At 56.2% G+C, this 13014-nt stretch overlaps 1 protein-coding gene across 2 annotated transcripts; it reads left to right on the forward strand.

The window, feature by feature from the left end:
- The first annotated feature begins 187 nt into the window (after nt 1–187).
- Nucleotides 188–7500, forward strand: Susd2 (sushi domain containing 2). 2 transcript variants are annotated; one of them, XM_021653768.2, is made up of 15 exons: nt 188–342; nt 1553–1760; nt 1960–2111; nt 2597–2764; nt 3215–3389; nt 3517–3718; nt 3880–3965; nt 4047–4315; nt 4417–4563; nt 4666–4824; nt 5571–5819; nt 5952–6224; nt 6323–6499; nt 6584–6689; nt 6815–7500. In XM_021653768.2, exons 1-15 carry the CDS (start codon nt 273–275, stop codon nt 6837–6839), a joined length of 2466 nt encoding a protein of 821 aa, XP_021509443.1. In that variant the 5' UTR covers nt 188–272; the 3' UTR covers nt 6840–7500. The 2 variants fall into 2 exon arrangements, with proteins under 2 accessions (XP_021509443.1, XP_021509442.1); XM_021653767.2 differs by having other exon boundaries at nt 197–342; nt 1538–1760.
- Nucleotides 7501–13014: the final 5514 nt, after the last annotated feature.

The following is a 13014-nucleotide window of genomic DNA, read 5'->3' on the forward strand; positions in this document are numbered from 1 at the left end:
TCTCAGTATCTGGACACTGCAGCTCCTTGTTCTCAGGGTCCTAAGGCTGTGGTGATGGGACAAGAATGTGCTAACTGGGCACATCGGGCTCTGCTGGTCTCTATGGGCACCTGTGGACTTTGAGAGGGGGTGGGGAGGGGAGGGAAGGGGAGGAGTGGTGCTGCAGAACGCTGGGCGGGGCCGGCGGGCGGGGCCAGGCCAGCAGGGAGAAAGCCCGTCCTGCAATCTCTGAGCCACTGTGCTGCCTGCTGGTTGCAGACGCGGGACCCACCATGAAGCTGGCCCTCCTGCCTTGGACTCTGATGCTGCTGGCGACAGTCCCAGGCCCCAGGTGCATAGCAGGTAGGCCCGGCTTTGCCCTTCTGACCCCTCCCTGTTCATCTGCCTGATCAGCCAGGCCCTAGGCAGGCACCCCTCTGGGCCCAGCAGCTGTCCATCTGGCAGTGTATCTGTGGCTGTGCCGGGAGTACCGGGAAGGCATTCTGAGGCTCCTGGATCTAGACACTTCTGATAGAGACAGGAGATCTGAAGCAAGCCCCTCGTGCGCTTACTGGGCGCATGAAGAACCTAACAGCCTGGGAGGGAATCAGAGATCAAAGAGCCTGACTTCCGAGCCCCGGTGACAGGTGTAATCCCACAGGGAACCCCAGCATCCTGTCGGTCCCCATGCTGGGTCCTATCGGCTGAACCAAGAAAATAAAGCAAGAAGCTTGAGCTTAGAGCCATGGCCCCTGCCTGTACTGAGCTGGGACTTAGCAGCCCACAGTCCCCTGCCTCCGCCCCACCTTCCATGGCAGGGAAGCGCCACCACCCTTCTGATAGGTTTATCTCCTGGCATCTTGAAGCATCTTCCCACACCCCTCGTAGTCATTAACTCCTTCGCCAGTAAATAGGTATTGCTGCTCTTGAGTCCAGACACTCCACATAGCAAAGTGCAGTCGGTCGGTGGCTCAGAACTAGGCCTGGCCCCTGGCGGATCTCCTTCACCGAGGGGCCGGGAAGGGGCAGGTGGGAGAAGTGTTCCAGCCTGGGAACTTGCACCCTACCCCGGTCTTGACCTTTCAGCTCTGGGACTGAAAGGCGGCCCTGCCACAGGTCTCCAAAGCCCACAGAGGGAGGCCTGGACAGGATGTCCACAGCTGGTGTGGTGTCCTCCCAGCTACACTGTGCTGGAATCCTCACTGGCATGTCCCCTAAAAGGGAGTGTCCTGGCTGCCTCCTCAGAGGGTGGGGCTCTCTGGGCTTCAACTGTTTTCTGCCCCCCAAAAGAGGTGCAAGGAGCTCAAGCCAGACACCATTCCCCCCTGGGCCTTGAATAGGACTCGTGGTGCCTATGTGGCCCCAGCCTTGGCAAGCAAGAGGACCCATGGTAGCCACTCCATTACCTGTGCTAAGATGGACCCCAGCCTCTAAGGCCAGTGGCGTTCCACTGTGCCACTTGGTAGCCAGGGCAGGTCCGGGTAGGCATCACGGGGTCTTCTAATGGACGCCAGGGGAAGCAGGCCCTGCGCGTAGTGTCGTTGACCCCAGGACACAGGGCTTTCCTCTCCAGGTGCCCAGGCCAGCTGTTCCCTGCGCTGCGGCAAACAGGATGGACTCTGCTCTTGTCATCCCACCTGCTCCGGCCTCGGTACCTGTTGTGAAGACTTTCTGAACTACTGCCTGGAGATTTCGCCCTCCTCAGGCTCCATGATGGGCGGCAAAGACTTCGTGGTGCAGCATTTAAAGTGGCCTCACTCCACCGATGGCGTCATCTGCAGGTGGGGGCAGCCAAGCAGCTGGGCCATTAGGGCTCCCGCACTCTCAACCCCATGAGTAGAGAGGGGGTGGGAGAGCTGGAGGTGTCGCCCTGCGACCCGGGGCAGGCCCAGTCTAACCTAGCCTAAGCTGTTTCTTGAGGAACAGTGCAGGTCTCCAGCGCGGTTAGCTCAGGCTGCCTCTACCATCCGTGTCCCTCAGGTTTAAGGAGAGTATCCAGACCCTTGGGTATGTCGACAGCTTGAACCAAGTGCACTGTATCTCACCCTTGCTCTATGAAAGCGGCCAAGTTCCCTTCACCGTATCGCTGGACAACGGCCGCTCCTTCCTTCGAGCGGGCACTTGGCTGGCCGGTGAGTCCTCTCTCCCTCAAGCTAGTCTAGGCCTCACTTCCCAGGGCCCTGGTTCCTATCGGCAACTGAAGGCCACGGGACTTCCCCAACACTAATCCGTGCACACTGATACTCGACCTAGTCTGCCGGCCCGTCCCTCAGGCTGAACCAGTCCCTAGGGTGAGAGTGGCTGTCACTTGTTACTCCACCCCTGGCATCTAGACCAGAGTCCCAGCCCACAAGGACTTGGAGCCCTGGGGTCCTCATCAAGGTGATTCAGATTCAAGCCCAGACCCTGACAGTCCTGTCAGCAAGGGCCTGGAGAAGAGCCAGATGAGAGGTGTGATCTGGCTCGGGTCCTCAGTTCTGCAGGCCAGGCCCTCATTTCTCCTGGCCGTGGTGCCTCCATGCCAAGAGACCCCGAGGGACGCCTAGAGCTCCTCCGAGCCCTCCAGGTCTCCTGTGCACCATTAAGTCTTTACTCATTCCTTACTCACCCTTCCCAGCTCATCCCTACAAAGTGTCCGAGTCCGAGAAGAGCCAGCTGGAGAATGAGACCTACTGGCAATACTATGGCACCTCAGACACGATGGGAAACCTCAGCCTCACCTGGAACGTCTCCATGCTGCCCGTGCCAGCCGTCACCATTGAGCTTTGGGGCTATGAGGAGACAGGTGGGGCCTGCCAAGGATTGGCAGGGGTGTTGGGAACTTCGGTCCCAGGGGAGGGGAGGGAGGGAGGATGGAAAGCGGTTGGCATGCGGAAAGGAAGGAAGGATTTAAGGCCAGCGTTGTAGGTCAAGGAGGGTTTCACAGCTGGGTGAAAAGGATAGCAGTAACTTCTGGCATGCATGGCGGGCCCCAGAGCCAGGAGGAGAAACCTTTGAGTGGATGGTGTGTAGTGAGGACAGAAGCAGCCACCTTGACCCCCTCTCCTCTGGGCCTGGCTTGGATCAGGGTGTCTGCACTGGTCACACACAAGCCAGGAGGGGCCCTGTGAAAGATCAGAGCATGCCTGTCTTATCTGTCCATTTGCTTTCTTTCCCTCATTCATGCTGTCAGTGCCAGAGACTGGGAGAAGGAAGGAGTCCCCAGAGGGCTGATCACGGTCTTCTCTTCCTTTAGGGAAACCCTATTCTGAGAACTGGACAGCAAAGTGGTCCTATCTATACCCTCTGGCGACAAACATCCCCAATACCGGCTTCTTTACTTTTACCCCCAAACCCGCATCACCTGAGTACCAGAGGTGGAAAGTGGGTGCTCTGAGGATCATCAGCAGCAAGAACTATGCGGGACAACAGTAAGGGCCTCGACAGATGACACTCTGGGATCAGCTGCCTGCAGATGCAGAGCTTATTGAAGAAGCCCAAGGGGTCAGGTCAGCCGGTGAGCAGCCTCGGCTGACGCATTCATCGTCTCCCCTGCAGGGATGTGCAGGCTCTCTGGACCAATGATCACGCACTGGCCTGGCACCTGGGTGATGACTTCCGGGCAGACTCTGTGGCCTGGGCCAGGGCGCAATGCCTGGCCTGGGAGGCACTGGAAGACCAGCTACCCAACTTCCTGGAAGAACTGCCAGACTGCCCTTGCACGCTGGCTCAGGCCAGGGCTGACTCGGGTCGCTTCTTCGTAAGCCCCTGAACCTATTAGGGCCCCAGAGAGCGGGAAGAGGACAGGAGGGGCTGGCCTCCCTGACTGAGGGAGACGAAGGCGGGCAGAGGTAGGGTGGGGTTGGAAGGTCACCTTGGGGAGGGAGGAGCGCAGGGTGACAGCCCCTGGATCCTCTGCAGACTGACTACGGCTGTGACATTGAGCACGGCAGCGTGTGCACCTACCACCCTGGGGCCGTGCACTGCGTGCGCTCCGTGCAGGCCAGGTGAGCGGCCCGGCTGGGAAGGGGGGATGGGCAGGGTTGGGGGGCAGCCGCCAACGGTGGCCCCGACCCCTCTCACCACAGCCCCAGATACGGATCGGGCCAGCAATGCTGCTATACTGCAGCGGGCACGCAGCTGTTGACCTGGGACTCAACAGGTGGCAGCACCCCCGACCGTGGCCACGACTGGGGTGCGCCCCCGTACCGCACACCTCCCCGGGTGCCCGGCATGTCTCACTGGCTCTATGACGTCATCAGCTTCTATTACTGCTGCCTCTGGGCACCTGAGTGTTCCCGCTACATGAGGAGGCGCCCTTCCAGCGACTGCCGCAGCTACAGACCCCCACGCCTGGGTGGGTGCTGGCCTGGGGGGCCTGACCCTGTCCAGACTGGAGGGCCATGCCTGGGTGGGAAAGGCCACATTAATCTACCTGATCCTCCGCTTTCGCTTCAGCCTCTGCCTTTGGGGACCCCCATTTTGTCACCTTCGATGGCACTGGCTTCTCGTTCAGCGGGAAGGGCGAGTACGTGCTGCTGGAGTCCTCGTCGCTAACTGACCTCAGAGTGCAGGGACGGGCCCAGCCTTGGACAATGCCCAATGGTGAGGCGGGGCGCCATGGTCTCTGATTTGGGGGTAGCACTGCTGCGTCTTCCAGGAAGTCAGCAGGAGCCAAAAGAGCCCCGTTCTGAACCCTTGCCCTAGGCACCCAGGCCCGTGGCACAGGGCTGACTGCAGTGGCCGTCCAAGAAGGTAACTCGGACGTGATAGAGGTGCGGCTCCCTGGCGGGTCCCGGGGCCTGGAAGTGTTGCTGAATCACAGAGTACTCAATTTCACTGAACAAAACTGGATGGACCTAAAGGGTGAGAGGCATAGCCAAGCATGGTCAGCAGGTTACCTGTGGTTTCCATGTTGTCCCTAGTCCTGGCCATGGGCTGCGGCGGCGTCTGGGGTTCAAAAACAAAGGCTAAGGTGTCTTGAGCCTTGGAGAAGCCGAGACCTCCGAGGCCAGGTGGGAGAATCTGTGTCCTGTTTGTGCCTGCCTTAGCCTGAGGCCCATCCTCATACCTTCATGTCCATAAGAATGCCTGATAGTCCTCCGCCTAGATCACAAGGAGGGGAGTCACCTCTCCTCTGCGGTCAGTCGGTCAGTCGCGGTTGCCTGTTCCGTCTTCAAGCTCCACTGCAAAGACACCAGCCCTGTAGCTCTAAGAGCACAGAGTGGAAGTGGCAGCCAGGAGCCGCAGCTCCCAACTCCCTTGCCACCAGTCCGTGCCGCCCTGAGTTGAACAGGGAGGCGGCTCCTGGTGGGAATGGGTGATGGCATCCTGTACCAAGACCTTCAGGAAGGGCCACAGCGGGCCAGGCTGCAGTCGCCTCATCATGACCCTGAGATGGAGCCTCCCGCATGGAGGAGGGGGAGTCCCAGAAGGGGGGGGGGATGGCCTTGAGGCCCTCTTACGTCTCTGTGCACGCGGTTTTAAGTTGGGAGTGATGGCATCTCACAGGCAGGCGCATCCTCCTATTACCCTACCTCAGGGCTCTGTCAAGTGCTGGCAGAACACAGGGTCCCAAAGAGCAACCCTAAGCCATCTCTCCTTGTGGCCAGGCATGTTCCTTTCGGTGGCCTCGGAGGATAAGGCATCCATAATGCTGTCTTCGGGGGCTGGCCTCGAGGTCGGGATACAAGGTCCCTTCCTGAGTGTGACCGTCCTGCTGCCTGACAAGTTCCTGACCCACACCCGTGGTCTCCTGGGGACGATGAATGATAACCCCAAGGATGATTTCACCCTACGCGATGGGCAGGTCCTGCCCCCGAATGCCAGTTCTCAGCAGCTGTTCCAGTTTGGAGCCAACTGTGAGTGGCCCAGCCGAACAAACAGGGCAGGGAGGGCGAGGAGGGAGCGGACCGGGTGACGGTGGCTCAAGGAGAGAAACTAGGCTGCGGCTGCCTGCTGCGCCCACACAAGACTGGCACCTGTCTCCCCAGGGGCTGTTCCCAACACCTCTTCCCTGTTCACCTATGACTCCTGGATTCTGGTCACCACATTCTTGGACAAACCCAAACATGACCCCAACTTCAAACCGCTCTTCCCCGATGGGATCACGCTCAGCCCCAGCCAGGCGGAAGGCTTGGCCAGAGTGTGTGAGAACGACCGCTTCTGCATCCTTGATGTGATGAGCACAGGGAGCCTGAGTGTGGCCAACGCCACTCGGAATGCCCACCAGTTGCACCAGGACCGCCTGAAGAGCCTGCAGCCTGGTAGGGGGGGTGGGCAGGGGACGAACCTCTCAGATTGTCTGGCCTCATTCAGTGGTCAGCGGTTTAGGTCTGTCCCCTGTGCTCTGCCCCTATCCCAGTGGTATCCTGTGGCTGGCTCCCTCCACCTTCGAACGGGCACAAAGAGGGCTTGAAGTACCTGGTGGGAGCCGTTGTCCGTTTCGGCTGCAACAGTGGCTACAGCTTAGCAGGGTCGGAGACTAGCACCTGCCGGGCCGACGGCACCTGGTCCACGCCTACCCCAGAGTGTCAGCCAGGTGAGCTGCCCCTCCCAGGAGCTGGCTTGCCTCTGCCAGCACCTGTGTCTCCTTGGCCACTGTCACCACCCTCTTCCCTGCCAGGACGGAGCTACACGGTGCTGCTGAGTATCATCTTCGGGGGCCTGGGCATAGTGGCGCTGATTTCCATCCTCTATATGCTGCTGCGCCACCGCAGGAAGAGCAACAGGTAAGGCCCTCCCCTTGTGAGGGTCTCGCTCCAACCCCCACCTCTCTCTCCCTCTTGAGCTTGCTAAGGACCTAGAAGCAGTTGGCGGGACCCCTGCGCCACTTTAAACCCACCTCCGTTGCCAGGACCATGTGGAGTTCCCAGCCCTGAGACGGGAGCACGCTTGATGGACAGCATCGGGCCACGTGCTCGCCAGGACAACAGCCTGCTGGGAGAAGCGCAAATCGCGTGTGCCGTAGTCCTCCGATTCCGATTCCCGCCATCCACTCTCTGTGCCTTCAACGCTGTGGACCCAGTGCCTGTGCCTGCCCTGTCCTCCTGACTGAGACCTGGTCCAGACGTTCTAACTCCCCCATCTCTCCTACTCCTCCACCAGCACCCCGCCCTCTGTCCTGCTGATCGCGGCTCTAACTCCTCAGACTTGAGGGATGGTCTTTTTGGCCTGTCCTAGAACTGGAGTACCTATGTCCCGAGCCCAGACACTCCTGCACTGCAAACTCACCTTCCAGTCCCTCCTCCCTCCCTCCCCGGAGCCTGACAAACTGAGACCCAGTGCCTGCCCTCCCGTGAGGGCCCCCAGAGCTGAGTGGCCTCCATTCCTGCCCCTTGACCTAACTTGAGAGCCCAGCCTGGCCCAATTCCACAGTGAGGAGTGGCCTCAGGGCCTGAGGCGGGGGGGGGGGGGGGGAGTGCGCCATCCATCAGAGAAGAGACCCCCTTTGCACACGGAGCTTGTACTCCTACCTCTTCCGTAGCATACTCAGGAACACCCTCCCCGCCCATACAAGAAAACAATGTTACATCCCCCCGGTGCTTGTCTGCTTGTGCTTCACTACTGTTCCATGTTTGTCTGTGAGGTCGACGCTAACAGCCTCAGAGTCTGAGCCCCGCCTACTTCCTCCACTTCTGCTTCACTTGGCAGTCTCTCCCAAGCTTTTCCATGCCTAGGATGGGATTAAGAAGAGTGATGGGGCCCAAAGAGAAGGCTGATGGCTGCAAAGGGCTCAACAGGGCCGGCACATTTGGGTAGCTCAGGAGATGGGAAGTGACAGGTGCCCTCTGGCTTGCCCTACCTCCTGGCCATGGTGACGCCCGTTCCTCTATTGTTTACGAGCTGTTTTCTTCGGGAGGGATGGCAACCTCACTCTGTTGTTCCCTGAGAAAAGCATACAGTGCACAAGCCCAGGTACTGTCACTGGGTGGGCCATGTTCTCGTTCTCAGGTGACTAGACCTCGGGTTCCCCAGCCCAGAGAGGTCCAGAAGCGAGGCACAGGACTACGCCTCATTTATTTATTTATTTGACCTGCTCACTTAGGCTGGCTCTCTTGGAGGCACAGATCAGTGGCCGGAAGAAGGCCAAGCAGTCCCCAAAGTTCCCCTTTGTGGAAAGCCCCCTCTCCCCCTAAGGTCTGTGAAGGGCTTACTTAGGCTGAGTGGGGGGGGGGGGGGGGTCGGAGTTGTACCTTCCAGCTCAGAAAATGTGGCACAGCGCCACCTACTGATGGAGACTCGGGTAGGAAAGTTTACCTGGGACTTACTGTGTTCTGCAGTTCCAGGGGCACCCACATGGGGGCAGAAGAGGGCCGGAGCAGTGAATACCGGTGGCCATGGACACCTACCAGACCCTAGGCGGTTGGGAATGACAGCCCCTTGCCTGTTGGGTCACACTCAAGGCTAAGGTTTCTACACATCCCCCAGGCTCAGAAGTTTCAGAAAGGCTGTACCGGTTTGTCCAGCCGAACAGGTGTCCAGCTCCCCCTTATTTAGCTTTACTCTTGGCCCGAAGTCCTGGCAAGAGATGGAGGCTGAGCAGCAACGGGTTTTCAGAAGAAAAAAAAAAAAAAAAAACTCCATGATGGGGCATCTTATGTGTAAACAACAGGGAACTACAAGCTTGAAGGACGGAGCACTCAGAATGCTAGAGGAGGGGGCGCCCCATAGGGTCTCACTTCCCCACCTCCTATAGCCATTTTTCTCTATCTTTGGGTTTGCAGCTCAGGATTGGATGGGACTGAGGCTGTCTGTCTTGGCTGTCCATTGCTACCTTCCTCTCAGAGATGAGGTTGAGCAGGGCTTGGCTCCTACTGCCCGGGTCCCCAGGGGGTCACTGAGCCAAGCTAAGGCAGGCCAGCCCCTTGGCAGTGAGTGGGAGGCTGGCTATTCCGCTTAGACACAGGGTCTGTACGTGTGGGAACAACGCGGGTGCATCAGACTGTCCCAGGAAGTCGACACCAGGACCATGGGAGCTCCAAGTGTGGCAGCCTATAGTCTCAGCTGCCCAGGAGGCTCAGGCAGGAGCCATGGTGAGGCCCTTGTCTCTCCTTTTCAAAAAAAGACAGGTTAGAACCTCAAAACTGGCCAGGGTCATTTCAGGTAAAGGAGCAGCCTGAGAACTTGGAGGCCAGTCTGGGGAGCAGTGGGCAGGGGGTGGGGAACTCAGGTTGGCTTTCTTGCCAGGGCTGAAGCATCCAGACTTCACCGTGAGGGAAAGCATGGCCTAATTTGACCTGCAACCCAAGGTGAGCCCTACCTAGACCTGTTCCCCCACCTCCCACCAAACGAAAATGTGTGCTCTGGCAGCAAGCCTGGCCCCAAACAGTTACTGTTTGTAGTGCCAAGCACAGGCTGAACTGGGAAGTCCCACTGCCTGATGGGGACTTTCCTAGGGGGTCCAGGAAAGCCAGGTGCTGCTCTGCCTGTATGAAGTTTCGAGGTGAAAACCAGAGCAAGGGAAGGCCTTCCAGGACCTCACAGGGCCTTGACCTTACAGAGAGGCATCTCTCTAATGGCGGATTTGCAAGAGGGAAACACTGGCAGTTTGTGGACAGCTCAGACCAGGTTGGAGTGGCAGAATATCCAGATATCTGAAGCCAGTGGGCTGCCCTCCAGCTCTTGTACCCAAGGACAGGGGTTAGACAGTCACGCAGGAGCTAGGGAACAGGTGATGGGAGAGCCAGCTGGCAGGATCCTAGCATCAACTCTAAACACAGAGACAAGAGATGTGTGTTCCTGATAGGGGCCCAGGAACGGCAGAAGCCAGACGGGTGAGGTCATGTGGGTATACCCAGCGAGAGTCACAGAAGCAACACTGCCAGGGCAGACTCTAGCCCCTGAAACAGGAAAGTACCCACTCTTCTTCTGTCTTCTGGACGTGGGACTTGAAGCAGAGCCTCTCACTGGCTAACAGCAATTGGGAGCAAACACAGAGGCAGAGTGTGGGATCCTTCCTCGTCTATCAAAACGGCTGCCTTGGAAAAGCTTTATAAGGGTCAAGAGTCAGTGGGGTGGGGCACAGCAGGCTTCCAGTGGGGCTTTCTCAGGAAGCCCTGTCCTCATTTTCAGTAACATGGGGACAGAGGGGTGGTTCCTGTAGCAGATGTGGAAGTCAGGAGGCAGAAGCAGGACGTGCCTGGCTTCAGCTGAGTTTTTGAGGGTGAGCATCAGCTAAAGAAGGGAGGCTAAACGGATGCCTGCTCCCGTCTCAGCAGCCTGTACCCACTGACCCACCCTCCAGCCATGCACTGGACTGCATTTCTCAGGCTCCCTTGGAGCTAAGGCAGTCATAAAATCTAGCCAGGGCACTTCCAATCCAAGCCCATGAAGTCCCTTAGCACCCTTCAAGGCTCTTTCTTCCTGCTCTTGTCACCCCCAAGAAAATCTTTGGAAGCCTTGCCAATCCGTGTCCCAGTTAGGTCCCAGCATGGACACTCTCGTTCCAACCTGTTCAGCCATCCTCTAGATCTCCAAAATCAACTTCTTTTGTGATGCAGCCATGATGCATTTGATGCAGATATGGGTTGCAACAAAGGGTTCCTCTGAAGACAAATTAGAACATGATTATCCCTGCCTCTACTCCCAACATGTGGGAGGCCGAGTTTCACTGAACTACAAAGTGAAACTCTGCTGCATCAATAAAATAAATAAATAGAAATTTCCTAGGCGGTCTCACTACGTAGCCTTGGCTAGCCTAAAGCTTGCTATACCAACCACGCTGGCCTTCGAGATCCACCTACCTCTGCTCCCTGAGTGCTAGGGTTGAAGTTGTTCACCGCAATCCCTGGCTTTAAAAACTTACTAAACACCAGAAAGAGAGCTAGGAAAACGTGGCCTTGCATTTCCCATTAGCTTTGAAACTAAACGTCAAGGTTAAAGGAGCCTCCAGCTGGAAAGCGTTTCACTGAACACAGAGCAGCTGGGCGCCCTGGCTGAGGTCCCTCTGCTGTTCCATACGCTGCAGCGTTATGCAGTCAGGACTGGTGTACTTGGAGAAGCAGTCTTCACAGGCTGGCTGGTGAATGTGGACAACCCCTCCCCAACACACACACACACACACACACACACCAGACACCACCAATCCCATCCTAGTACAAGGACATGGCTCCGATTTTGCTCTTTGTCCAATGAAGAAAACCCAGAGTCTTTGCCAGTTTATGTAGGCTATCTTCTGTTTCCTGTTTTCCCTCCTCTGCTTTTGATTAGGAGGAGCACCAGAGACCCTCTTGCAATAGTGGACAGGAAGAAATGTCATTTGGGGTTCCCACTCCCTGCTGCTAATCTGTGGGATCAGCTTATTGGAACCTAGGCCTGCTAGTGTCCCACATTCTTCTGCTTCTCCCTTCAGCTGTGTAGAAACCTGGGCCTTGTGTTTGATGAAGGGTCCCAGCTCCAGAAGGAAGCCTTCATCACCGTGGCAACAGGAGCAGATGTCAGATTCAGGGCATCTTTCTGGGATCCAGGCTGCACAGGGTGTTCCAGCCAGCTCTGGAGTTCCTGCCCTGTGTCACATTCTTTCTGTCCCCACTTCCTGCCACATGGATCTCAAGCACCAACAAGAGAACAGTGGACAGATTTATAAGCTCCCCTCTAAATCTGGAGCTCCCCTCCCACGCAGCTGTAGGAGCTGCTTCTCCGATACTGTAAGCATGGATGGAGTTCTGGGAATGAAACCCTACACTTCATACACGCTGACTGAGACCACCAGTGAACTACCTGCCCCAGCACCCCAGCTTTCCTTTCTTTCCCCTCTCCTCTCTCTTCCTTTCCCTCTCTCTTCTTTCTTTGCCTTTGGTTTAGTTTTTAGACTCTATATAGCCCAGGCTGGCCTTGAACTCTCTTTCTAGCCATACTAGCTTCAAGCTCAGTCAGTTACCTTCTGCCTCAGCCTGCCAAGGGCTGGGGTTATAGGAATGGACCACCATGCCCAGCTTATGGGGATTTTCTGTTTAGCGGTACGTTTATTTCCGAAACAAGGTCTCTGTAGCCAAGACTGGCTTTCAACTCCAGCTCCTCCTGTATCAGCCTCGCTAGTCTTGGGATGGCTAGTGTGCGCTCTCAAGCCAGGCTTTCTACCTCCCTTTACTTCTGTTCCTTCTTCCTTTCTGTCTCTCTCTTTAGCTATGCCAGAGATCACATTCAGGGCCTTCGCTATGTCAGGGAAGCACTCAAAGATTCCCCAGCCCTTTGTTTTATTGATTTATTTATTTTTGAGATCAGGACCTGTCACGTTGCCAAGGAGGGCCTAGAACTCCTGAGGTCACATTTTTCTCCTGCTTCAGCTTCTGTAGTAGTTGGGACAATAGGGAGCTTGGAGCTACACTTGTACTAACTTGTCTTGACAAATATGAATTAAAGGCCAGAAGTTCAGTGGGTGAAGGAGCTTGAAGGTTAAAAACCTGAGTTTGGGGAGGGAGGGAGGGACTGGGAGGGAATGAGGGATCGGGACACGGCTGGGATACAGAGTTAATAAAATGTAACTGATAAAAATAAAATAAAATAAAAAATAAAATAAAATAAAAAACCTGAGTTTGATTTCCAAGACCAACATGACAAAGGAGAGAACCAATTCCTGTAAGTTATCCTCTGACCTAAATGTACATATATGTTCACACACACACACACACACACACACACACACACACACACACGTCTTCCTAGCTGGTCTGGAACGCCCTAAAAAAACCAGACTGGCTTCAAACTCAGAGATCCCTCTGCCTCAACCTCCCAAGTGCTGGGATTAAAGGTGTATGCCAGCACTGCCCAGCTAAAAAAATATAATTTTAAGTTAAAAACAAGATACATCATTCTGCTGCATGCAAAAAAACACACCTCAGCAACAAAGATAGGCATTACCTCAAAGTAAAGGCCTGGAAAAAAGACTTTCCAAGCAAGTGGACCTAAGAAGCAAGCTGGAGTCCCCATTCTAATAGCTAACAAAATAGACTTTCAACCAAAATTAATCAAAAGAGATGGGGAAGGACACTTCATACTTATCAAAGGAAAACCCCACCAAGATGACTTATCGATTCAAATATAGATGCCCCAAAA

The sequence above is a fragment of the Meriones unguiculatus genome, chromosome 16 (assembly GCF_030254825.1).
Source record: "Meriones unguiculatus strain TT.TT164.6M chromosome 16, Bangor_MerUng_6.1, whole genome shotgun sequence".
Classification (NCBI taxonomy): Eukaryota; Metazoa; Chordata; class Mammalia; order Rodentia; family Muridae; genus Meriones; species Meriones unguiculatus.